Source organism: Prunus avium, chromosome 2, assembly GCF_965620075.1.
Source record: "Prunus avium chromosome 2, drPruAviu1.hap1.1, whole genome shotgun sequence".
NCBI lineage: Eukaryota > Viridiplantae > Streptophyta > Magnoliopsida > Rosales > Rosaceae > Prunus > Prunus avium.
Window position 1 is genome coordinate 673,868 of NC_142285.1, and position 27,543 is coordinate 701,410.

The 27,543-nt window shown below is 36.3% G+C and overlaps 3 protein-coding genes across 4 annotated transcripts; 2 read left to right on the forward strand and 1 right to left on the reverse strand.

Annotated features, from left to right (window-relative positions):
- The first annotated feature begins 1,269 nt into the window (after positions 1 to 1,269).
- Positions 1,270 to 4,643, forward strand: LOC110763974 (vicianin hydrolase-like). 2 transcript variants are annotated; one of them, XM_088248984.1, is made up of 13 exons: positions 1,270 to 1,502; positions 1,599 to 1,668; positions 1,737 to 1,795; positions 1,878 to 1,953; positions 2,057 to 2,134; positions 2,209 to 2,296; positions 2,394 to 2,646; positions 3,152 to 3,267; positions 3,349 to 3,575; positions 3,657 to 3,688; positions 3,937 to 4,039; positions 4,149 to 4,257; positions 4,388 to 4,524. In XM_088248984.1, the coding sequence occupies exons 1-13, from the start codon at positions 1,335 to 1,337 to the stop codon at positions 4,395 to 4,397; spliced, it is 1,389 nt and encodes a 462-aa protein (XP_088105110.1). In that variant the 5' UTR covers positions 1,270 to 1,334; the 3' UTR covers positions 4,398 to 4,524. The 2 variants fall into 2 exon arrangements, with proteins under 2 accessions (XP_088105110.1, XP_088105109.1); XM_088248983.1 differs by having other exon boundaries at positions 1,271 to 1,502; positions 4,344 to 4,643.
- An 11,043-nt stretch (positions 4,644 to 15,686) lies between these two features.
- Positions 15,687 to 19,924, forward strand: LOC110763975 (O-fucosyltransferase 20). The gene is made up of 6 exons (XM_021966864.2): positions 15,687 to 16,679; positions 16,835 to 17,003; positions 17,617 to 17,706; positions 17,931 to 18,214; positions 18,339 to 18,597; positions 19,164 to 19,924. The coding sequence occupies exons 1-6, from the start codon at positions 15,991 to 15,993 to the stop codon at positions 19,398 to 19,400; spliced, it is 1,728 nt and encodes a 575-aa protein (XP_021822556.1). The 5' UTR covers positions 15,687 to 15,990; the 3' UTR covers positions 19,401 to 19,924.
- An 862-nt stretch (positions 19,925 to 20,786) lies between these two features.
- LOC110763971 (linoleate 13S-lipoxygenase 2-1, chloroplastic) lies at positions 20,787 to 27,241 on the reverse strand. The gene is made up of 9 exons (XM_088248993.1): positions 26,760 to 27,241; positions 23,983 to 24,251; positions 23,636 to 23,873; positions 23,138 to 23,458; positions 22,935 to 23,020; positions 22,655 to 22,765; positions 22,204 to 22,505; positions 21,796 to 22,062; positions 20,787 to 21,623 (listed from the first exon to the last, which is right to left on the reverse strand). Exons 1-9 carry the CDS (start codon positions 27,160 to 27,162, stop codon positions 20,864 to 20,866), a joined length of 2,757 nt encoding a protein of 918 aa, XP_088105119.1. The 5' UTR covers positions 27,163 to 27,241; the 3' UTR covers positions 20,787 to 20,863.
- Positions 27,242 to 27,543: the final 302 nt, after the last annotated feature.

Consider the following 27,543-nt stretch of genomic DNA (forward strand, 5'->3'; position numbering starts at 1 on the left):
TTCCTATGAAATCCTATTCTCTAATTCATGTCTGTAAAGTTCCAATATAAGGTAATAACATTGCCACCTAACAGCAAATTATAGTCAACTCAAAAACCAGTAGTGCATAAATAGAAAAAACACGAATATAGTCAAATTCAATTGAAAAAACATACCTCAATTAATATGATAACTGAATCAAATATCACAAATTTGTAACCACAGCTCAAACCAAAACACAAGAGCAAATCCACAAGCAAACCGAATATGAAATCAATCCAAATTATAAACAAAAAGAAACTAAAATCACAATTTAAAACTCAAACGAATATCTAAATACAAATTAGAACGAAATCAGAGAATCCAACAGCTTACCTCCAAATCGGCAATAACAAAAATAAAAATATAAAATCAAGAAGAATTGGATCTACAATTGCACATACATAAACACCAAAATCTAGGGTGTATTGATTAATTTCCAAAACTCCAAAATCTATCCTAACCACATACATAAACACCTAGAGCACGAAAAGTAAATGAAGTTTCATACCTTGATCGACGGAAACAATCGCCGGAGTTGTCGGAAAACTCAAAATCCATAGACCTTTCCAAGCTCATAATGGAGTCGTGAGTGGCTGATGTGGCTGGGCTTTAGCCCAGACTTGATCGTCGGCCCTGGCCGATCCTTTTCTGACCGGTTTCACGACTAGCTATGGCCGGAGCACCAGGGTCGCTGGAGAGAGACGAGAGCGAATAGAGAGAGACGAGAGAGAGAGCGCCCAAAATTTTTCAAAAAAACTAATTTAATACTAAATGGGTAATAAAGGTATTTCATTTATCTAATTAAACTAAAAAAGGTAACAGCTGTCAGTTTTGGGTTTTTTTTGGGTGTGTTTATATATATTGAATGGTATAGGGTATATTTATAGTTTTATGTCTAAAAATGGGTATTTCACTAATTTTCTATAATTTTTTCTGTCCTTTAGCAGTACAATAATTGGTGTCACTGTCATGTACCCCACACTACGGAAGCTGATTAGCCAGAGCTAAATTATTTTGTTTTTGCTTCACTTTTTTATCGATGAGATTTAAATTGAATGATAAATAATATATAACAGGTCCATGTGAGAAACATGAGGCTTTTTATTTAGTAGGTAGGGCCTGTGAATTATTGAGGTTGTCAAATTTTGAGCTCCATCTATATATAATATAATATATGAGAGGTTTTTTTTTTTTTTTTTTTGGTCAACGTATATGAGAGGTTGAATTGAAGGTGCGTAGAGATTAATGTTAATTGTGGTTGAGCTAGCCTATAGCCTATAGCCTACAGGGGAGGGGCTAATTAGAATAGAATAATGGGCGTTGAAGGAGATCATCGTCTTCTTTTGTGCCTCATAGCTCTTGCCTTATCTACTGCTGCTGCTTATGGGGCTGCTGTGAAGCCGAGTCATGACTCAATGCCGTTCAATCGAACTAGCTTCCCAGCTGGGTTCGTATTTGGAGCTGGTTCAGCTGCTTATCAGGTGTTTAATTGGCATGCATGTATTATTTGTTTATGTTCAGACAAAGAGCAAAAGCTAGCACCCACTTAATTATTTGTTTCCCACTTTTCTTATTAGTCTGAAGGTGCAGCTCTTACCCATGGAAGGGGACCAAGTATATGGGATACCTTCACTAGGAAGCATCCAGGTCTCTCTCTCTCTCTCTCTCTCTCTCTCTCTTAAAATTGTTTGAGAATTTTTAAATTTTCATGGCAGAAAAAATTTCCGATGGTAGTAATGGCGATGTAGCCAATGATTTTTACCATCACTATAAGGTATGTTCCGCCGTATATATATATTATTGCATATGTTTTTTTATTTATCAAAATGAATAATTTCATCTACTGCCACACACAGGAGGACGTAAAATTGATTAAAAAGATCGGCTTGGACTCCTTCAGATTTTCAATCTCATGGTCAAGAATTCTACCTAGTAAGATCATTCATTTATGCATCAACGGATCCTGCATTACGTTCATATGATTTAAAGTTGGCACGCACGTAGTGCTCAAAGTTTTTTTTCTTTTCCCTCGCAGAGGGAACAGTTAAAGGTGGAGTGAACCAAGAAGGCGTCAAATTCTACAACAATCTTATAGATGAGCTCTTATCCAACGGTACATAATTATTCTTTTTTTTGTCTATTTTTTCAATAATTCTCTAGCTTATCTGTGTTATTCCACGTTTACAGGAATAGTGCCTTTTGTCACCCTTTTCCATTGGGATTTACCACAAACACTTGAAGACGAGTATGATGGATTTTTGAGCCCTAAGATTGTGTAAGTAACGGATAAAAATTAATTAACCAGAATTCATACATATATATATTATAATCGAATATTATGGACACAAACTATAATTTAATTCCACCAATAGTGATGATTTTCAAGACTACGCCAATTTTTGTTTCAAAACATTTGGCGACCGGGTCAAGCATTGGGTGACATTGAATGAGCCTGTTACATATTGTGTTAATGGGTACAACGGCGGCACTTATGCACCGGGTCGATGTTCGAACTACGTCGGAAACTGCACTGCCGGCAACTCTGCCACTGAGCCTTACATTGTGGGTCATCATCTACTACTTGCTCATGCATATGCTGTGAAATTATACAGGGACAAGTATCAGGTTGGCACATTAAGAAAATACCTCATTTTTCCCTATTATATTTTTATATGCTTTTCAAATTTCAATAAAACGTGGCTTTGATTATTTCAAAACTATTTTTAAAACATTACATGTTGAATTGGTAAAAGATAAATAAATTCATAAACAAAAAGGTTTAGGGCCCATCCATGTGAATCTTTACTTGTTCTTTGCTAGGATTAATAGGATAGAATTTCGTCCTGACCTTTTCAGCACTTATCAATCTTCTCTTTCTTTCTTTTAATGGAAAATAAAATAAAGGGTAGCGATCATTTTCACTCCTTTTTTAGTCTATTAAGCATATGTTCTAGCCAACTTAACTGAGTCCATATCTGTAAAATACTTAGCTCGTTAACTACATGTAAAGAATGATTCATCTATACTATACAAGCAAATACATAATTATTCAAAGTAGTAATAATAGTAATTATGGTTCTAAATTCAGTGACAACAAAATATGATTTTACATTTGAGTTCATGCATGCAGGCCTTTCAGAAAGGACAAATTGGGATTTCCGTTGTGACATTCTGGTATTTACCAAAGTCGGGAACAGCTGCAAGCAAGAGGGCAGCCTCTAAGGCTCTTGATTTTATATTAGGATGGTGAGCAATTAATTAAAATAAAAATAAATTAGTTATCTAGAATGAGTAGTCTTAACTTGAAGTTGAATTATTGTATTATAGGTTTGCTCATCCTGTTACATTCGGTGAGTATCCCCAAAGCATGAGATCTTCAGTGGGAGATCGTCTGCCTAAATTCAGCGTAGCAGAATTAAAACTGCTAAAAGGATCTATAGATTTCCTTGGTGTCAATTATTACACAGCTAGTTATGCAGATCCTCCCTCACTCTCGGCTGTCACTTCCACTGTTAACCAAAGTTTCTATGGAGACATGGATATCTCTCTCTCTAGTATGTCTGCTCAACTCAATTCATTGTTATATAGTGTTCATGTGTCCTCTGCTAATGTTGTAATTTACTCTTTTGCAACAGCGGACAAAAATGGGGTTCCTTTGGGTACACCGGTACTCTCTCTCTCTCTCTCGCTCTCTCTCTCTCTCTCTCTCTCTCTCTCTCTCTCTCTCTCATTTGATCTTCTCCATTCGTTGCAACTGATATCGTCCGCAGAAATAGGTTTCCTTGTAGTGATTATAGAACCCTGAACATAAAATGTTACTTGAGAATTAGCTCATGTGAGAATGGAAAATTAATCTATATGTGTGTGTATAGATATATAGTTACTGACGACAGTTGATATTGGTTTAATTTGCAGACTGCTTTGAGCTGGCTACACATCTACCCAAAGGGAATTCGAGAGCTTATGCTACATATAAAGGAAAAGTACAACGATCCGGAGATTTACATTACTGAAAACGGTACGTAAGACCTACAACTAATTTTGTAATCAATTCTATTAATTAGTATGATCATTTTTTTGTTGTTGTAAATTTAATGAAATCATATATTAAACTTTTCATGTTGAAGGTGTTGGTGATGCAAATAATAGCTCCCTGCCTATTAAGACTGTCCTCAAGGATAGTACAAGGATAAGATACCATTATCTCCATCTTTCATATCTTTCAGAAGCCATCAAGTGAGTACAAGGATATATATATATATATATATAATTTCCATGAAATCAAATAATTAATTTCTAATTTAATATATATATATGTGTAGAGAGGGCGTTAAAGTGAAGGGATACTTTGCATGGGCATTTGCAGATGTGTATGAATGGAACTCAGGCTACACTGTTCGATTTGGACTCGCTTACGTCGATTACAAAAACAAATTCAAAAGAACTCTCAAGTACTCTGCCTATTGGTTCAAGATGTTCCTCCTCAAATGATTGATGGATATATGCATGACTTGTAAGCTTCTATCTGGAATTAATCCACCGTCGGACCATGGACTTCCTTGTTGATTTAAATAAATTTTGTTTAATCAAACAACTCTGTTCAATTCAATATTAATTCTCACTGCCAAAATTTCTTTCAATTTCCACATGCATATACATACATATGCATGGTCCTTGTTATGAATATCTATTGCCTTAAACGCGATCCAAAACGATAAGGTAGGGTATCGATGACAAATACTAGGCGTGGGCACGGTCCGGATTGGTTCGGTTTTACTCTCAAACCACAGCTGAACCAATAAGAAAATAACAGTCCGATTTGGTTCGGATTAGCCTAAAACCATAATGAAAACCAAACCAATCCAAACCACTTGTAATCGGTTTGGTTCGGATTGGTTCGGCCGGTTTGTGCCTAACACAAAACCATGCATTTTTCAACCTGCTCTTACATTAGAATGCTAACATTGTGCCATTATATCATTCCATTCCATCAAAGGCTAACACAACAATATTCCATTAATCAAAAGCTGTCCAATTTCTAGCATGCATCTAAGTTCACAATTTCCATCAAAACCAACATTCTAAAGTTCATAAGAAATGAATACAAGATGATAAAACTAAGAAATGAAAAGATGCCCAAAATACAAGTTCATAATTTCCATTTAATCAAAACCTGTCTAGTTTCCAGTATGCTTCTAAGTTCACAATATCCATCAAAACAAACATTCTAAAGTTCATAAGAAATGAAAAGCTGCAAAATTAGTTCATAATGAAAGGCTGCCCAATTTCCAGTTTCCAGCATGTCCCCCATACTGCACATAAAAGAGTTTCAATCAACACAAATTTTAGGATACAAGATTATCAAAATAAGAAATGAATAAGAAAAATCAGATTTGTTTTGTTATACCTATTGATCAGGCTTTACCCTGATCTACCTTCCATCCATCTCTTTTGATGAGGGAGTCAGCAAATAGAAGTCACACATAATGTAACAACCACTCTAGGCTCTGTTAAAGTTAGCACATCATCAGCACCTATCAACTATCTTAAAATGACAATATATTCAAAAGATTAAGAAAAACAGAAAAGAAAAGATATCCAATTAGTTCATGGATGAAGATGTCATGAACCTCTCAAATCAGAAACATTTTCTTTGTTCATGGAATGAAGTGCATTCGACCATCATTTTTCAAGATCCAAAAATTTCATTCCAAGCAACACCCTATTATCATATATAGAGATAAACCCACTACTGAAAGTTCATTCCAAGAATTTGAAATCACAATATCCATCAAAAGAAAAATGTGTAGAGAAGCAGAAGTAAAAATTAGAACATACGATGGCTGTGCGACGATGACGAAGGCTGTGTGGCGACGACGAAGGCTGTGCGACGATGACTCTGGTTGTGCGGCGACGACGATGGAGGTGCGATGTGAGAATGGGTTTGATTGAAGCAGTGGAGGCTGTGGTGGTTCAAAGCAATGGTGGCTTCTCTAGGGTTGAAGTGGGTTGAGTGAGGCTGCGTGTTCAAGGAAGAGGAGAATCTGAGATGAGGTTTGAATCTGAAAATAGTTGGTTTGGAGTCCAATTCAGTGTGGCTGGGTGTACACTAACACTTCTAATTAGCCACTCAACCATTGACACATGTAAATTAATATATATATATATATATATATATATATATAAAATTAATTATTATTTAAACGGTTCGGTTCGGATTAACACAGTTTTTTAAAGTTGAAAACTGCAGTTGAACCAAACCACTCCGGTTTGGTTCGAATTTTAAAACTGTTGACTTTTTTAAAGTCAAAACCAAACCAAACCAAACCGGAAAATACGATTTGGTTCGGCCGGTTTGGCTGGATTGATGCCCACCCCTAACAAATACTATGTTGTTTACGCAGCCAATAATAATGCTTATGAGTCGCTGGCAACGGGTTCGTGTTGTGTCGGGCAACAATAATGTTTATGAGTCATAAGTTATGATTGCTGCTAGGCCTCTGTTTTTGTAGTTTTGCTTTTGTTTTTTCCTTACCATGTGATTTTATTCAGACTGCAAATTTCTTAATTAAGATTTTGCTCTTCACATCTTGCTCTTGATTGTTATGTTCGAGTTGTAGATTGACTATTCTAATTGTTCATTGTACACATTTCATGATATTTTAATAAAATATATTTATTTTAAAAAAAAGTCATGTGTTTCAGGCAAATGATTAAAATAATAACTTCGTAAATTGGCTGTTTTTGGTAACTAAATTATTTAGCTTCGTTTCTTTAATATTTTTTATGGAGCAAACGATAAAAAACTCAATCAACAACTTACAAGAGCCGGCACGTAAATGAGTGGCTTCATTAAAACCCTCTCTGGGAAAATTCAGTGGAACAAAACTCTAGGGTAAGAAAGAGTACCACACATGCTCAATAAATATCAATAGAATAGAAAAGACTAAAAAGTGAAACAACCATTGTGAATACAATCCATGCGCCGCCCGATTCCATCCAGAAAGAAAGAACCCTGTCACGACTGAACTGTGCAATCTGGTGAGCCGTCTTATTTGCTTCCACATAGTTAACAGCAGCACGGGGACTTTAAGCCAGCAACGTACGAATCTCATCCACCAAGCCACCTTCCACGACTAGACATTCACCATTTGGACTGCATTTAGGCAATCAGTGTCTACAACTAAGGGTACCAGATAAGCATCCAACGCAAAGGAAATCCCCATTTTGATTGCATATAGCTCTGTAGCGAGGACGTAAACCATACCAGGAGCCTTCATAGCGACGGCACCAACCAAAGCTGCAGACGAATCGCGAACAATAAACCCAACTCCTATGTGACCATACTTTTAAATCTATTGCACCATCCACGTTTAACTTAAGGGAACCCCCCTGCGGAGGTAGCCACCGAACACAAGGACCTGGCAAAGAAGGCCTGCTATGACGTAATGCTAACTCTGCTTTAAGTTCCTCGTCATAGCTCTTTGCACAGGCAATCAAAATCCATGGTAGCACTGGATCAGATCCATTTTTTTCATGTCACAACACCCAGCCGTATTAGCAAAAAGGGATAACTGTTCCACAGAAAAGAATATCCCACGCCGCAGCCACCAAACTCAATGTATCCGGAAGTCTGAGGTGAAGGAATTGCGTAGGAAAACCTAATCCCTCCCAGACTTTCCGACAGATGCCACACTCAAAAAACTCGTGGACAGAAGTTTCTGGTATTGATCTGCAACGAAAACAAACTTCCTCAGCAATAATATGACGATAAATCATATAATTACTCATGTACAAGGTGCTAATCCATGATGACTAGGCCTCTTATAATTTCATGACAACAACACAAGGACTGGAGTTCATTAGTCAAACTGTAATTGACTTTACGCAACACTCAGAAAAACCTACTGATTTTCTCATTCTCCTCTCCTTACTGGAACAGGAAACCAGTCTGGCCTCTACCTATTTAAAACCATACTCATGTGATATGAGGCCCATTACTAATATCAAACTCGATACTGGGCCAGTGTAAACCATTACACAAAGAGAGGACGTTATGTTTTGTTTGAAATCTTCAACTGCGAATAGCATGGTAGCTGTCCTGCGTTCTATTTATGAGCATCTTCACAAAACTTCAAAATTATGATGCACCAAAGCAAGAAGGATAGGGTCTTACCCATCCCCTATATTTTTATGTGCTACTTTACTTAACCAACTTAAAACTGTAACTTTAATGCTGGTATGGATATATACATGTATATATTTTGAGTAATTGGCATGATAATATACCTAGCTAGCTAGAACCCTGAACCCTAAGAGCACTTCCACCCATTTGCCATGGCAAATGGCAAGGGCAAGGCAAGGGCTGTTACTACTACGTGAATAGTGATAGCCCTTGCAAAAGGCTTGTGGTGTTTCCATCCATTGCCATGGCAACCACTATTCACATGAGATATGAGGAGAGGAATTTGTATAGAATTTTGGTGTGGGAAGTAAAAAATATGACTAAGTATTTATTTTAAAAAATTATGAAATTTTTAGTATTTTTTAAGATTTTTTTTCTATTTTTTTTATAAAAAAATTTCGTTGCTGACGTCATTAACCCCAAGCAACAACCCAGGCTATTATTGCCTTTGGGCCAGCCTAGGCTTGTGGAGCCCACCAACAGCTCTGGCAGCATTTGTCCGCTGGAAACCCTTTTTGGGCCTAGGCCCCACCTTGCTCGGACAAAGGGTAGAGCGGTGGAACTGGTCTAACACAACACTCTTCCCCAACTCCAGCCTTGGCCGCCATTGGGGCCAAGTTGCAAAGGCCATGGATTTAGTTTTGTAATTGCACCTACAGGTTGTTTTAAGAGATAAATGTCACATGCTACCTTTGTGCATCTTGAAAAAGAAAAATTCGTTTTGGTGGTGGTATGGGTTAAGAAGTTAGAACCACAAGTGGTACACGAAATAATTGAAAGTTGCTACAACATTGAGGGACAGATTTATGGTGTAAAGGAAAAAGTGTCCAAGAGCCAAACAAAATGGGTTGAGAAATTATAGGCACTACAAGAGGACATGAAATAAATACACATGGAGAGGGGACAACGCCCACATGTAAGAAACATGGGTAGATTATCCTTTGTGTTGCTTCCCCTTCTCAATTCAAAGAAATCTCTGTTAGCTCTCTCTATCTTATCCTCATCCTCAAATCATTCTTCATACATTTCCAATCAATTATTATTTTCATATGGGCCATTTAATTCTCTGGCACCCCTTTGCTTTTGCCAAATGTACCCTTCAAAAAAAGTGTAATATTGGATAAATGGCTAAACATTGGGTTGGATAACATGGTCAGTTTACAAGCTGTGTTATTTGTATGGAAAAAGTGCCAAACCATTGACCCACTGCATGTTTTTTTGCCTTATCCTGCACGAGCCATGTCTCTACTCTATTTTCTTTTTTTTTTTCTTTAAAAAAAAAAAATTGCCGAAAAGAGGGAAACATAATGTTTTACAACGAAGTTGAAATTGTTTTAAAAATTAAAATAAACATTATGTTTTTTATTTTTGGGAAAGAGGAATTCAAACTTGGGACTCTTTCAATACAATTGTAGATCAAATACAATTGTCTCACGTCGGGCTCTTTCAATATAATTGTAGATCAAATACAACTGTCTCACGTCGGGACGGGACGTAAAAAAAACTAGATTGGAAGGTTTTCTAAAGTAAAGCCTACTGCACAGTTTACTGGGGTACGATAAGTTGGCCTCATCACCTGTCAAGTTCTTCAAATGGTTTAAGTTTGGACAATATATATGTGGCTGAAAGACATGGTCCCCAATAGCCCTGGTGGGGGAAGGGGGTACCCTAGGAATCTAGGACGCTCAAACTGCAACTGCCATTCAAAGTCAATATTCATGTGATATTTCATTTCCAACTTCCAAGAAAGGAACTATCATATATCTCTCAAGAGGAAAACATATGAGAAGTTGAAGTCATGGCCACAATGGGTACATGTATAGATTTTTTGTTTTTTGTCAATGGCATGGTACGTCAGGTGGAGCAGCTCCACGATCCAACCTGACCTCCTTAACTACTCTAAGAAATGGAATTGTGAAGAGCTCCAGATAAAAATCATGCGTCTTCTCCACTGTTATTTTCCTTTGATTTAAAAATCCCTGGTTGTTGAACTTCTTATTCATATGATCTTAACCACTCAACAACCCATAATCTTCATTTGTTTGTTATATTCTTATGTGAATAATTAATTTGGCAAGTCCTAACAATAATGATGACTTAGCTTGGGTGATTGTTGTTGAATGAGATAAAAAGTAAGCGCTTTATCAATATCAAACTCACGAGGGCAAGTTATTAGAATGTGAGCATTCAATCCATTGATCTCAATTAGATAATTCCATCGCGGTATATATATATATATATATATATATATATATATATATATGCACCTTTCCTATATTTACTGCTATGTGTATGGTACTCCAAATTGAAGCAGATAATTAATTAGTAGCTTATACCATTGTTGAACAAATCAGTATATCACTCTTTCATCTATATATATATATATATAGTTGAGATGATCGAGGAGCAGTTTGATAAGCGTAACATCAAAATCTAACTGTTGCAGGGCGAATAACGTTGTTTGGTAGGTTATCAGCATTTTTAGTATTAAGAATAATTTTGGAATTTTGATTCCAATTAGTATTCCTAGTAGTACTAGGGTTTGAGGTAGTATTAAACGAACTTTAACTAAGAGATTAGGGTTGTTATTCCGAGTATAATTATCAATAAATCATGAGATTTCTCTCAATTTTCTGGTGAATTCCAGATTTTCTAGTTCTAAAGCTATCGTTAGATCACCAACCCATTGCCTCATTTCTTTTTGGCAAAGAAGCAGGAAATAACAAAATTGGCAGAGACAGCGAGCTACTACCTACTGCCACTTTAGAAATGACATAATTGAGGTAAACTTGTTAAGACAAACTACGGTTGTTAGTGCAGATTTATTAGTTATAACCACCCGATAATTGTTTATGAAAATATAATTAGAGTAGTTAAGCAATGACAATTACAACTTGAGAAATAATTTTGGATTCAATATGGTGGAGCAAGAAAAATAAAAATAATAATAAACAATAAGTCAAATAATGCCATGATCCTTACATTTAAACTACCACATATAATTTTTTTTTAAATGCATGTTTTCATCACCGTCTTGCATTTTGAGTTGTTTATAATGAAGCATACGTTTGCATGTATACGACCACGTAATTCTTACTAAAAATTTCTGAGAGATATATCAAGACATTGAGATAACGCCAATTAAATAAAATGACTCTGACTCTGACGTAATCTATCTACAATAATATCATTTTTTTAATGTGCAAAATGATGAGGAGATCACGTGGCAAACTGGCATGTGAGCTAGAGAATGTGCCAAAATGTTGACCCAAAAATTTAATGAAAATTAAAAGCGGGTCATAACTACGGATGGTCGTGTTTTACCAACCCAGACCATGGATTATTAAAGAGTAATGTATAGCTTGATGTATAATGTCCCACGTCAGAAATTTGATATAATAAATATAATATAATGAGTGATTCTATTATTAATATTGACGAGATTTTTTGTGATAAAACTTCACACTTACTGGTCTTTAGAGACAATATCGGTGTTGCTAATTAGTGGTTAAATTGGGGACAAATTTTTTTCAATAAAAAGGAAAATGTTCCGCAAGCAAGAATATTAACAAATAAAAGTTCTCCCCTTTATATTAGAATACAGACAACAACACGCAAGCCATGGATGCCTAGACAAACCCTATTATTACTAGGTGGAGACCTAAACTAGCTACATCATGTTGATGTTGAATGCGTAAATTGCTTTTGTTTTATTTTTCTTTTCCCAAACTAGTTTCAATGTGTCTTACCCTAAACCCTAAATATTTTAGTACATGTTGTTGAGCTGCAAATCTCACACTATATATTAAAATGAAAATATTTACATATACCATACTATCTAATAACAGAATTAATTGTTTAAATCATGCGCATGCATATACATACATATAAAACTACACAAAAAATGATGTATTATTTATCGCGTTACATCACATTCGCTCGAAATTCTAATGTTGTTTTTGGTCCAAAATGAATTTTTTTGTTGTTGAAGAAATTAACAAATAAATAAATAAATAGTAGTCTTTGGATTCCTCATTACCCTGTAGCCTGCGTAATAAAATTGTGGTTGGCTTGACGTGCATGACTAAAGAATATTTGACTCAACTACGTGACCGCCAGTGTGGACGGCTGACAAATTACTGTATAGCAACTAGCTATAGCTAGCTGGTCATGTATCATTTCATGTCTATATATAATGGAGTTAATCATATATGCTTAAGGTATTCAACTATGGTCTTTGTATTCACATGAATCGAACTTGAGACCTTTTACAAATTAAGTGGAGCATACACGTAATAGCTTAACTTAATATAAGCTAACTAATATTGTTATCAGAGGCAACTCACACTAGACCGAAAACTTTCTTTTTTAAGCATCTAATTACGCAAATCGTAGTCGAATACATGTTAATGCTTTCGAATTAACAGTACACATGTCATCTTCAATGAAATTATATAAGTAAGGCCACCATGTCATAGTCTTTAATTAAAAATTCTTTATGTCTTGAAACCAAACTCTTCGACAATTGACAAAAAAGATAGTTCTTTCTTACACGCATAGATTTGTGGCTCGTGCAATGCCATATTGCTTTTTATGGTGTGTTTACTAATCAGGAATTGAATTCCGCATATGGAGGATTCCTGCGTTTACTTCACATTAAGGAATTGAAAAGCAAGTGAGGCCCATACAAAATTAGGAATTGAATTCTTAATTTTGGAGGAATTCAATTCATGAGTAGGAGGTGGTATTCTAATTCCTGGAGAATGAACCCAATTGGAATTCATCTTTTTTACTCATTATATCCTCACATAATATTCAAAATTTCAAATTTGTCATCTACTTTAACCCAACAACGAGGATATTTGAGTAATTAATACCACTTCTACCTCAATTCGATATGGTTTAGTAAATAACTTCAATAGGAATATGAAATCTAACTCCCCTCAATTCATATGGTTTAGTAAACAACTTTAATAGGAATCCGGAAACTAATTCTCCTCAATCAAATTCCTCCTTAATTCAATTCATCCTTAATTCAATTCCTCCTAATCCAATTTTGGATTAGTAAACATGCCATTATTTAAGAGATATTTAGGTAGACTTGATGTAAGTTGAAGGATGGAGGAGAATAGTACGTTTCTGGTGTAAGGTGGATATTAGCCATCATTGAAACCTGGAAAGGGAGAGAGCTTGAAATATTGGGTATGAGAAAAAGACATCCCATAAAAAGCCATTGGCCAAACAGAGACAAAAGGCACAGCTGGAGCCTGTAAGAAGGCTTGTGGGGTTTTATTTTTTTCTGCGTTTTTGTTTTTGACACAACTTCCAATAATCCAAATTATGCAGTGGTGTCCATGTCATGGCTTCAGGCTTCAGTTTGGTACTTTTCCACTTTGGTTGATTAATCTGCAATCACCCAGTAATAATTGTTGTTTCTTACTGAATAAATAAGAGCAAAGTTGATCACTTTACCAACAAGAAAACATCATTGTACGTTTGAATCTCTTCAAATTTTTTCATGGTTTTTGGCTTCTTATCTTTTTCTTGAACCAAAAATTATTGGGTCTTGAACAATATGTGAGATCTTCATCTTCTTCCGTGGACGTGTCCCTTTCAAAATCCCACTCATTTTATCATCTTCATTCATCCAATTATGATGCATGAGTATGTCTTTGAGTAGTAGTCAAGATTGTACATACATACAATTATGGCTTGCGAAATGCATGTAATCACTAAAAGGTAAGAAGCATAATATGAGCGAACAATATTGGCGAGTCCTTATTTAGTTAGGTTTTTAATTACTTACCCGTTTTTATTTAGTTTTACTTACACAAAATAGTCTTTCGAATGTGAAACAGTAGCTAGACATAAAAGATTTTTATTTTTTATTTTTAGTTGGGACGTTCCACTTCCACACTTAATGGATCTTAGCTTAGGGTTTTACATTAGTTTTGTCTCTGTTTCTTTAGTCTTTATGCATCATTTCATTGTGTTTTATTTCGTTGTCTCATTTGCTATTCCCTAGTCCCTACACCCCACATTGGTTTGGGCATTTTGGCGTAAGTGCAAAGTAATAATACTTCTTTTATTTATTTTTTGTTACAAAAGTAATTTTTCATTTTGTTTTTGTATGAACATGCACTCAGGAAAGAACCCATTTACAAAACAGAGGAATTAATTAACACCATTATCCATTGCTTGGTCCCAAATCCAACTATGATGGTATCTATCTACCTGGGACTAAGCAATTCATGGGCCCTACAAAGCCAATAAAAAAAGCCAATGTGGCAGGGGCATTGAGGAGTCACTGTCTGACACGTGGAAGGTGATGCCAGCATGGAAAAGTACTGTTTTTCCAGCTGGCATTTTGAGATTATTGAGGAAAATTGTTTTTGGCCCTTATTTTTTGGGAGCTGCGTGGGGTTTGTGTAGAAGAATGTGTAGGTCTCGCTCCCTATTGGTCTAGCTTAGGAGGGAGGGACCCAGGCTGTTGGTTTGGGAGAGGGAAAGAGTCACATGGTGGCCTTCTCTGCTGAATTTTATTTGTTTGTGTTATGACAGCTGGCTCCACTACAAGAGGACACGCATTCTTCTCGAGATGTAAGTTGTAAGACATTGTCCACCTCTCTCCCCTAATAATTCTATTCTATTCTATTCTATTCTTTTCAAAATTTTAAATTTTCTTTTATTGACCCAACTACCCATCTCTGTATATACACTAATAATAATTCTACCAAGTTTCAAATTATTGCACTGCTTAAATTCGGTCAAAGATAGATTATTCCTACTATAAAAATTTATGGTTGATTCACTTGCAGATATGATCTTAAAAAGGAAGCTTTGAAGATAAGTGATTTCGATCATCAAACCACTTTGCTGGGATGAAAATCTTATTAGAAATATAGCTAGCATTCCCCTTTCGAGAAATTTAACTGCTATTAATCAAATAAAATCAAACTTACCACAATAGATATTAATCTCTCGTCGAACTTAAGACCAACTCCAATCAAATAGAAACAACTATCGCTATACCAAATGTTGATATTCTTTATATTATCTTTTATCTCTCTTTATATAAGATATTAATTGCACACATTATGTCATAGTTGATATCTTAATTATAATGTAAAATTGGCTTGAAAAGCCTATTAAATAAATAAATAAAAATTGGCATGCCTATAGAAGATAATAATTGATATGAAAACCATTACATTACATGATATTGTATAGTATTAGTAATTTAATAATAAATAAAAAAGAGATTAATATGAAAGTAGATAGCTGGCATCTATTGGAATTGCCATGTAAAGCACATAATACAGAGACATGACATTGTATATGATCATTGGTTGGTATTTTTATCTAAAATAGTAATGGTTTATCAGATTCCTCCAAGAAAAAAATTTATAAAGAAAAAAAAGAGAAAACCAAAGTTAGGGACAGAATATTATTATTTATAGCTCACATCCTACTAAGAAGCTTCTTAATTTAAGCTCACAAAATTGTCCCAATACACACTCAACTCTACTCAACACAAACGCACAGACAGAGCTTTCCTCTTCCTTTCATAAATAAACGTAAACGCGTTCAGACTTTCGTGTTCCCGCCGCCTGTTTCAGACCCATTCTCTCTCTCTCTCTCTCTCTCCCTCTGAATGGTCAATGCGAGAGAGTAAAGGAAGCTCATAAATACAGAAAACACGCAAACAATATCAGATTTTTTTGTTCTTTTTTCTTTCGAAGTAGAAGAAACAGAGCTTCTCTGGCTCTCAGCCTATCCTATCAATGGCCAAGTCAAAGAACAACAACACTAAGAAGCTTTCTTACATTTCAGTCCCTTCTCAGATAATCAATTCTTTGTCTTCATCTTCTCTGCAATCGCTCCTTCTTTCACCTAAGAAATCTTCAAGGAGTAAAAACAGGTACTTGAGCTGGTTCACCAACTACAGGAGCCCAAAGTTCTGGGTTTTATTTCTGTTTCTCTTTGGCTTTCTTGGTATGCTGAAGTTGGGACTCAACCTTGACCCTTTGATCCCATATTCTCCATACCCATGTACCACAAGTCAGTTACAGAACTTGGTCTCTAATGGGCATTTAAAATCACATATGGCTATTGCTTCAAATGGTGAAAATAGTCACCAAGTTGAGGTTTTCAACAGTGTGAGCCATTCACAGCCGTTGCTTTCAAATGGGAATTTGAAATCAGAGGTGGGTGTTGAAGAAGCTGAGCAAAGTGAGTTTTGGAAGCAACCGGATGGTTTGGGGTATCGGCCGTGCTTGGCCTTGAGCAATGAGTATGAGAAAGCTAGCGTAGGTATTGTGAAGGATAAGACAAAATATCTGATTGTTGTTGTTTCTGGTGGGATGAACCAGCAAAGGAATCAGATTGTTGATGCTGTGGTTATTGCTAGGATTCTTGGGGCTGCTTTGGTTGTTCCCATTTTGCAAGTTAATGTTATTTGGGGAGATGAAAGGTAAAGAATACTACAACTCACATTTTCCTAACTAAAAGGATATCTTCATTTAATGAGTTTGTGCTTTGTTGTTGTTGGTTTATGGTTGATTTCTATTGTGCTATACTGTTTAGGAGACTCAGAGTTTATTTCTGTGTCTTATTTTATGGGTGCAGTGAATTTTCTGATATCTTTGATTTGGAGCACTTCAAGAAAGTTCTTGCCAATGATGTTCGTATAGTTTCTTCACTGCCATCGACACATATAATGACAAGGCCGGTGGAGGAGAAACGGACTCCCCTTCATGCTTCACCTAATTGGATTCGGTCACGTTATCTCAAGAGGGTAAGAATCATTGCTGTCTTTGTGCTTGCTTTCAATTAAGCAACCGTGTTGTTTTTCAAAAGATTTATGTTGTTTTTCAAAACATTTGAATAAAGGAAATATGAAAGAGAGAAAAGATGCTTTGGCTTAGTTTGTTATGTATGGAGCTTAAACTTGTTTGTGGGCCTTGCGACACAATCGTTTTGGTTTTGTTTGGTTGTTTGTTTTTGCTGGTGCGTTCCTACACAAGTGTCAGCTTTTGATCTGCTGTTCTCATCTTTTCGTTTTTACTATTGTTCCTACTATACTCTAACCGTGCTGTGATCACACAATTGAAGAGCCGTCCAGTCCAATCCAATGCCTAAAATGTTGTACTTATTATCTAATTATAGTAGTTGAATACGGGTGTTCTGGAAAGGTAAATCTCATGTGCTGCTTATCATTTTAACAACTAATGACGAGTGCAAGGTTTTCTGATCTTATGCTAAAAATTATAATAATTTTGAGTTTGTTGATTTCAGTAACATGATTTTTTAGTGATGATTATCTGTTTTGTCATGTGTGGTTAGAACAAATCTCCTGTGGAATGCGAATCAGCACTACAAATTATGCTAATTCCTCTTTTTCTTTGCAGATTAAAAGAGAAGGGGTTTTGCTTCTAAGAGGCTTGGATTCAAGGCTCTCTAAGGATCTTCCATCTGATCTTCAAAAACTTCGATGCAAGGTAATGTGTGAAATACGTCTTTAATTTCCTTTGTATATGCAAGCTGACTTTGTTTCTTTTTGTTTTACCTGGTATGATGGAAAATAATTGACTACATTTCTACTGTATTGACAGCCTTTAGATTTTATCAGTCGTGAATAAATCTGTAACTTTGATTACAGAAATGAAAGGAGGTTCTAGTTCTAGAGACAGCTGACTCTAATCTCTTCTTTGTTTGACATCAGGTTGCCTTTCATGCATTGAGGTTTGCTCCTCCAATTTTGGGAATTGGTAACAAGCTTGCAGAGAGGATGAGCAGTAAGGGACCTTACCTTGCCCTTCATCTCAGAATGGAGAAGGATGTATGGGTGAGGACTGGTTGCCTTCCTGGTTTGAGCCCTGAATATGATGAGATAGTAAACAATGAGAGGATACAGCGGCCAGAGCTCCTAACTGGAAGATCAAACATGACGTACCATGAAAGAAAACTTGCAGGTCTCTGCCCCCTGAATGCCTTGGAGGTGACCAGGTAAGAATGTTAGCCAAATATGTATTTACTTTAAGGCATTTTAACATAAACCAATTTGATATCTATTATCCTATTTGTTCTATGTATCAGAGAGTTTTATAACGGGCAAAATTTTGTGGTTTAGGTTGCTTAAAGCTCTAGGAGCTCCGAAAAATGCAAGAATATATTGGGCTGGAGGGCCTCCATTTGGTGGAAAAGAAGCCTTGCTGCCATTAACCGGAGAATTTCCCCATTTTTACAATAAGGAAGATCTTGCTTTGCCTGGCGAACTAGAACCTTTTTCAAATAGAGCTTCTGTCATGGCGGCCATTGATTACATAGTTTCCGAGAATAGTGATGTCTTCATGCCGTCTCATGGGGGAAATATGGGCCATGCTATCCAGGTATAGTTTATTTGTTTTGGTCTTAACAGATAGGTAATATATGCTAGATAAAATACTTCACAAGTACAAGAAAGCACGACTATACGACCAAAGTAAATCAAGTTGAAAGAAAGTGAAAAAGAAAATACTTAAGGATACTTGCGGAACTGATCTGAGATTGTTAAATGATATCATGAGTTGAAGGGTGGCAATCTTACACATTTGGACTGAGTACCTTTGTATTTTCTAGGAAATATTTGAGAAAGATATAATACAGATACTATGAAAAAAGTTTTTGTGCATGCGTAAAATTCTTGAGAGGTGAAACAGTCTGGAATAAGAAAAAAGAGATGTGCCATTGAGGCCTTGTCATGAATTACTATTATTGTTACTTCCTGCCTTTTCCATTTGGAAAAACTTACAGAATATAGGATGTTTACAGCTAATAGAAAAAAGAAAATTGTGTTGAGGAAATATGCTGGGAAGACAAATAATATGAAAATGTCATATGAGTAGTTCTTTTACACATGATGGTTACCTAATTTGCTGGGGACTTCTCTTACACCAAGATTTGTATTTTCTTTCAGGGCCACCGTGCCTATGCTGGCCACAAAAAGTATATAACTCCAGACAAAAGGCATATGCTTCCATATTTTCTGAACTCTTCTCTCCCGGAAGCAGAGTTCAATAGGATCATAAAGGAATTGCACAAAGACTCCTTAGGGCAGCCAGACCTCAGGACTAGCAGAGCTGGAAAAGATGTCACAAAGTATCCTGTTCCCGAGTGTATGTGCAATGATTCTCGCACTCATTCGTATATGTGAGTCATTACTGATGGTTTCCAGCATGATGTTAACTCTGCAATGGCCTGCTTCATTGACAAATTGGAACTTCTCAGAAAATCTCTTGAATTTAAGCCTGCTGGAAAGGGGTTTCTTCTGCAGGGCAATGATGGTTCTTTGGATGGCCAGTTTTTAAGAGCAACAGCATCACACTCAACTTGTGAGTTTGCTCACATTTTTTCTCACACTCCTTCCTTTGTGGGCACATTCGAGTGAGGAAGACAAATGGATGCTTATAAGACGATATAGTATATGGTTCTGTGGAAAGAAAAACTCCGTGAAGCTTCCCTGTCCCCTGGATTTACTTTGGGACTTTCATAAGCAGCTGGCAGAAGGCGAAGAAGGTCCCCTAATTCTTTAATTCTTTATAGGAAATATTCTTTTAGGATAGATTTTCCCCATTTTGGTTTCGTTCATTTATTGTGCTACATCAGTGTATTATAATTTATAGAACATGCATGTAAATAAGCATATTTCCAGTAATAATACATATATATTTTTTGCAAGCTCGCATCATGTTGGAGTTAAAACACATGTTCTGGTTCTTCATGCAGCAATTGCAGCAGGTTCAATTTTCTTGGAAATCTGTCATTTTCTTGTAATGCTCTCTGTACATTGATGCAAAATTCACTACATTTATTTACCTTAATTGATAAATCAAGGAAGCAATTTTTGATAAACCGCTTTCCTGATTTTGACCTGATTTTGGAATTAAACCGTCACATGTAGACCTTTAACAGTTCTCTCTCACATATAAGCTGCTAGCAGAGGGATCCCCTTACATGAATTCCAAATGTGTTCACCCTTTATTATCACGTCAGGGGAGTTCTGGAGGAGGCAGTCAGAGAAGTTCCATCCCTAGAGCTTGGTGAGAGTCCGAGGTAAGCAGAAATATTTATTTGAGACAAAATCATATAAATTGCGATTGACACATTATGAATGCACGTAATGTCTCAGATCCACGCTTACTTTTAACGGTAGTATCAACTGTACATCAGAACTAAACTGAATCGAACCAACTTATAGGCTGATAGTATCAACTGTCAAAAGTGTTCTAGATAGGCAAAGGTATTGGACATTTGAAATCCAATGCTCCATATTCTCATTATTTACTATTGCATTTTCAAATCTCTTTTCCACACAGAGACTTTATTTGATTAATTGCTCCGAAGGTCCAGTTCTTCTTTGTATTATAATTATCTATCCTTATTTATCTTACCAAATGCAATTTCCAATTTTATTTTATTCACTTTCATATGGTCTCTAGTCCCATTAACATTTTTACTTCTTCCACTCAACAAATTATCTGATGACTTCAAGTTGAGTGGAACAAGAGTGGGATGGAACGAAAATAGTTTTGAACAGAACTTTTAGGCAACCCATGTTATTCATTCATTTATTAAGGGCCAAGTACTCGTACAGTTTTTAGAGCATCATCATCAAATTTAGATGGAGATGCTGTTAGGAACTCCCATTCCCGTGACCCCAGGTGTTGAGAATGGCTTCAAAAGCTCATATGGAACAACACCTGCTCCAACTCTGTTTTTCAGTTTCAAGTTGGTATTCCTCTCATCAATAATTCCTTCCAGCCTCTTCAAATTTCCATTGAACCGCTCGAATGCAGCATTTATCACAGGATTTTCAGCCCAGGATGACTCCAGATTCTCACCAAGATACTCCTCATCAGGTGAATGATTAGATAACACATCCAAGACAGCCATCACTTTTGTTGCTTGAATCTGTGAGGGGAAGCACATCAGCAGTGCCATTTCGGGTTTCTTCAAAAAGTTCTTGAAAAACTCCTCAGACGGATCTTCGGTTGGCATATTGGTACGAGCAATTGTAGGCTTGTTTGGGAAGTATCCAGCGTACATGTACTGTCCAAAGTTCACAGCTGCATGATGCCCAGCTGTTACCCAAATAATGGTTGTCAAAATGTGAATTAGATTTTCTGGGGTTTTCAAAACAGGCCACCATGGCTCATCTTTCTTGTCTGCATGGCCTTTTGTCCTAACTTCTGTCCACCAACCTTGAAGCTCCGTATCAGACTCAACAAGAGTTGGGTCTGGATAGTAGTGGTTTACATAGTCACCCACCCACTCCTTAATGGCATCCCAAAGAATGAGACCATCATTTGCAAATGGGTAGTCTTCAATTGTTAGCTTCAAGCCATGCTCAGCTGTAGGATCCTCAACTGCCATTCCCCTGAAATTAAAGCATACAGTAATTAGCCGATGAACTTCCATGGCGTTTCAAATGAAGTTTTTGTCTTTTAAGATTGGTAGCAACTAGATTGAAAATTCTTTGTTATACAAAAGTTGCCTGCAACAACACATGGTTTGGATCAATCTTATATTAGTCGTATCATGTGAAATACCTTCTGATGAGATCAGCTGGCAAAGCTTCCGTGTCAAAGCGCCAGAGCTGGTCATAAGCAGCAGAACTGAGCTCAATGGAGTATTTTGCAGGTGAGAAGCAGGCCTCGATGATTCCACCTGCATTGATGAGGCTTTCTCTAGCAAGAGCATTGATTTCCATTGTATACCGAAAATGAGGATGCAGAAGTCTATAGATAGGATGCATTGCACTTAATTGTCGATTAGCTGCAATTATGTATGGCTCTGTAGCACAATGAGTCCTCAGCCTGTGAAAATATAACAGTGCAAACATGTTACCAACCATGCAACACTGACATATTTGACACTTTCAAATCCCCATTAGAGTAGATTCTTGCTTGAACTGAAGTCATGAGCCAGAAGCATCACTTGGGCACAGATTTTCTTACCAGTGGATGACAAGCTGATGATAGCCAGCATCATGAGAACAAACATGGGCTTTAGCGAGCCTCCACAGCCAGCAACCGGTGGCATCCCAGGTTGGGGTGAACACTTGCTTCCATTGTGGCTTGTCACCAACTGGTGGTCGAGTGAGTTCAATGGCAACAGGCCTCAGCGTCCCATCCTCGGTGAGGAAAAGTAGTGTCCGAGAACCATACAGTGTGGTTCCTTCAATCTCTCTTACTTTGTTCACATAAGGCATGTAAAGATCATGGTAATCCAAAATAAACATCTTCTTTCTTTTTAAAGCCTGCATTTCAAGTTCAAGCAATTGGCGTGCACAAGCACACACATTTTACACGATTTCAAGTTATATGCATCAATGGGGGAAAATTTTCGTCCTGTTTAAAGGTGTACAATAAGAAAAATATGGGAGAGTTGGTGTCTATTTCGTGTTACCTCATCAACAGTCATACAACCTTTGATCTCTTTCTCCACCAGTTCTGTTGTAATCAATGATTCAGGTGGGCCGTAAATCTCAGGGTCAAGTTTACTCTTCAATGGCCACTCCTGCAGGTATAAAAATACAGAATTTAGCACCACAAGAGAAAACAAGATATGCTATTAAACACTGTAATTACTTGACCAACAAGGAAGATGGAAGGGAGGAAGGGAACGTAGAAGTTTGATTTTCTTACTGAAGAGAAAGAGTTGTATTTGTATGTATAAGAAAGCATACCGTGATAAGTTCTATACTGTATGGATTAAGACCAGCTAGAGTTTGCCGAGAAAATTCTTCATCTCTAAACCAAGCAAACTTATCACCTGTAAAAGACGATTAGCTTAATCAAAAGGACAAAGACAATGTGGTATTTTCTCTTACTTAAAAGAGGACACAGACATATATACAGAGAGAGAGAGAGAGAGAGGAGGAAGGCATACGGTCAATTATTTCGGGGGTCTCGAAGAGCAAAAGATCGTCTCCCCCATCAGTAATGGTCTTGACTAGCCTTGGGATGATTGTCTGAAAAAACCCACCAGCTTTTGGCTTAGGCAATGTGACTCCTTCATTGAACAGTGAATCAATGGCTGTGAAGTATGGAAATCCTAAGTCTGGATTAAGAAGTGCTGTCTCAAGCGAAGGGAGCAACGCGTGCAACACAGATTTCAGGGTCTTTGCTGAAAATGTGAGTTGTTTGACCTCTGCAAACGCTTCATCTCTTGGTACATACACACTGCTGCTTCTTTTTTCTGATAAGGGGTCTGCATTGACATAACAATATGATACAGTTAATCGCATAGCTCTAATAGTTTCTCAACCATACAACTACACATGCTTAAGCAACATTCCAAATAAACAAATGGTTCGTATATAGTTAAAGTAGATATATTCCATTTTCAAAAACATTAAGCACATAGTTATTTGGGGCATTTGGTTACCTTTTTTGGTGCGTGGCCGTCCTGTTCTGCAGCGCCTGGGATATGGATGTTCTTTGCTGCCAAGGACAGGCCTAGCCAGTTCATCTTTGCTATCAGGATCTCCAAGATCATTGTATGTGTCATAATCGTAAATCCTATCACTTGTTTTTCTTTCACCCTCTCCATTTCCTCGCAAATTTTCCAGCTCTAGTTCTCTTAGCCTCTTCAACCCACTTGGTGTTTCTGATGGTATGTAAGACTGCTCCATTGTTCACATAAAATAAATGAACACACATAAGATTGAAGTATAAGTAAGATTAAGAAGCAGTAATTACTAGAAATTAAAGAAAAGTATTAAGGATGTAAACCTTGTTAGTGAAAAAGATTCTCTTCTGTGGATTGTCAAACTTGGCATGAACCCAAGAATTGCATGGAACATTAACAGAGCCATATGGGAAGCCCTGGAGGTCGATGGTCTTGATGTAGATCTCCTTGTGGTGCTCATTCTCTACCTCAATTGCTCCAACCGCTCCAAAATCTGGTGGGATTGTGAAATTACTCTCATATATCACCTCATCATCATTGTGGCTGGCTTTGTGCGCATACCCCTTGATCCTGTCCTTCTCCAACCCCGTCTCTACAAGAAAATCCATTATACAAATTTATAATCAGTAAATTAATCAGTATTTCCGAAATTCTTTAGAGATTTTCTATTTAAACCCCGCACTTCTCTTTGTTCACCCCAATACCTAAATCATTGAGTTGTAAGTTTTATTATTGTGGAAAAATACCAAAAAGGTCATCCAACGTAATAATTAACCCTAGTACATCTATACACACACCCCACACCCCACACACCACACACCCCACCACTCTTCATATCAAGTTTTAGAAAAATATAAACTCTTCTACATCCTATTGCCAGATTACTCTTCTCTTTTAAAGACATAGAAAATTGATGAGCATACCTCTTTAAATATGCGTGGGAGTTGATGGAAAGGCTTGTTGATTATCAACTCAACAATACCCAAGTGTTGAAATTCCAGTTACAGTTCTTGGAGAGAGGTAAAGTTGTTCTCTTTCTCTAGAAAGTATTAAATTTCGAGTTTAGGGTTTTATTTGTTTGTTTTTTTTTTGCTGGGAACAAAGAAATTTGTGGGGTTTAAATAGAAAATCTCTTTTATTTCTTATTTTTTCAGTTTGAGGTGTTTTTAAGGGTAGTTTGGGAAGATAGTGGGGTTTTCTTAGAAATTGTGAAAATTTAAATTAAAAGATGGGGTGAACTTAGAATATGGGGTGAACTAAGAGAAATGTGGGGTTTAAATAGAAAATCTCATTCTTTAATGGCTGATCATAAACATCAAATTCTTCCAGCGTTACTTTATTTTAAATGAGTTAGGTTGAATTGTTATTTAAATGATCCTACTAACCCGTTTAATCCGCTTTACCTATTTAACATATTTAAACTCATGTAGTAAAAGTTGACCAAAAACACTCATGTGCTAAAAAAATATTTTAATTCATTTAATATATTAAATATTAATCTATGTTACTTGTATATACTAATAAACTTATGATAATATGCAAGGGACTTATAACTCAAGTGATTAAAAGTATTTGTCATTAAATCCTAGGTCCTAGGTTCAATTATCCCCTCCCTCGATATTATTTGTGTAAAAAAAAAAAAACTTATTATATTACTGAAGTAGTATACCAAAAAAACAAATTTAATGTTAAAAAGAATATTTTAACCTTGTAAAATATAAACTAACAAATTAAACACCCTGGTCTCTTTTTTTGTTAAGACAATCGGTATTGGTGTTTGTAATCTTTGTTCCAATGTTTGAATGAATTTCTCTCTTTGGGGAAAAAAAAAAAAAAAAAAAAAAAACACCTCAAATGTGACAAATTGTAGAAGGATTGACACGACTTGTTTATTAAACGGATTGAGCGGATTGGTAAATAGGTTGATGAGTTGACCCGAATTTAATATGATTTTTTAACCGTACAGTTGACCCGCATAAATTTTGGGGGAATTTTGATCAATTTACGTGTTGTCGGAATTTCCACCCCTTGTGAGTACATATCTGATTGAAGAATAGCGTAGTAGATTTTTACTCTCTTTGGTTAAGAAAAATAGTTCACACAGGTAGCCTAGCCAATAGTGAAGTAAATTAGCATAAGAAAGTTACTGCAGAAAGAGAAAATGATGGATGTGGGAGAGAGCAAATGGGGAGTCAAGAAAAAAAGACATATTTTACTGTCGGTGGTTAACAAAAAGAGTTACTCACTTAACTGTTGATAAAACGCTTTGGGCAAACTGATTAATTTGCTTTAGCAATTATGTTTCAGATCTAGCTGTAATTAGACTAGGTCTTTTGGTTGTTGTCAAAGTTGGGAGGGAGAGGGGCTCGGGGGGACCTAGGAGTCTAGGACCATTGGGAAGTACATCAAAATTTGGACCATTTAGAAGAATTTGAACCACTTGGAAATACACCAAAATTCTGGTCCAATCAAATGCGAATATCAGCCAAATTTATTTTATTTTTATTTTAAAGAAAAGGGTATTTTTGAATAAGGGGCTGTCTGACTTTTGGCTACTCAAAGACCCAAGGAATAACAAACAAAGAAAAATGTAACTCTAAATGATTTTTGTATATGCAAAATGGAATAAAAATAAAATTTGTGCTCATCTAAATCTATGCGTAGTTAATTAAGGCTACACTGGCCCAAAAAAATTAACGTTTTCTTTTCTGAAATGAAAAAAAAAAAAAAAAAAAAAAACTAGTTATAACTAGTCTTTTGCTTGGTATATTGGTGAAAAAAAGGGAGGGAAAAAAATAATGAAAATGAAAACTGAAAATACTTCCAAGTTGTTTTGAAAAATAGGGTGATTTTGAAAACTGAAAATGGCAAATATGCTTTCCCTTCTAAAAAACAGTGAAAATGAAATGGTTATCAAACAGATAATTAATATTTTCTTTTTTGAAATAAAAAAAAACTAGTTTTTTGCTTGGCATATCTCCTCTGGGTGGTTCGAGAAAATTTTGAGTTTAAATTTCATGAATAATAATAAATATTGAAAAAAAATCATTATTATTTGTTATTTTTTAGTGAATGAAGTGAATAAACTAGTAGTGCTTACTGGGGTCAAGCTCGGCGCTAACAAGCTCCAAAAGAAGGGTTTTGCCGAGCAAATCGGTAATTTCATCGAGGGGCCGAGTCACTATGCTGGAGAGGAACCCCCCTGCTGTTACCTGCACTGTAACCACAGCCTTCACAGTAACTGCCTTGTTCTCTGTTGAGGTTATAGTTGTGGTCACCGTGGACACTGCTGCAGATGATCCGAGCTCACCAGAACTAGCACGGATCACCACGCAGGAGGAGGACTTTTTCTTATTATGATCATTTTGACGGACAGGATGGCGTGGAAGGATGTTGATGAGGGAGGGGCTTCCATGGCTGATCAGATAATTGGTATGAATGGAGGATTTTGGTAAGAGAGAGGATGGAGCATGGTTGAGTTTTTGCAGCTGAGAGTTCATCATGTTTCTCTGCCTTTTCTTTTGCTAGAATGTTCATGCGTTTGTGGAGATTTATAGAGAGAGAGAGAGAGAGAGAGAGAGAGAGAGAGAGAGAGAGAGAGAGTATTGTGTTGTAAAACATGGTACATATTTTTGGATCTAGGCAGGTGTACTGCCTGAATAATGCAAGAAATCAACACGAGAAATATAGAAAAGAAAACGATTGGTCTTATTCATGGATTAAAAGAATACTACGTAGTACTAGCGGTAAATAATTGGTCCCCTATTTTCCAAGATTCTTTTTTCAAATTCACATGGCATCCCTTAATGCCTTAGCAGAAGGAAGAGGGAAAAGGGCTTTTGTAAATAGTCCCACTCAAAATAAACGGAAAAAGGGTTGTGAGT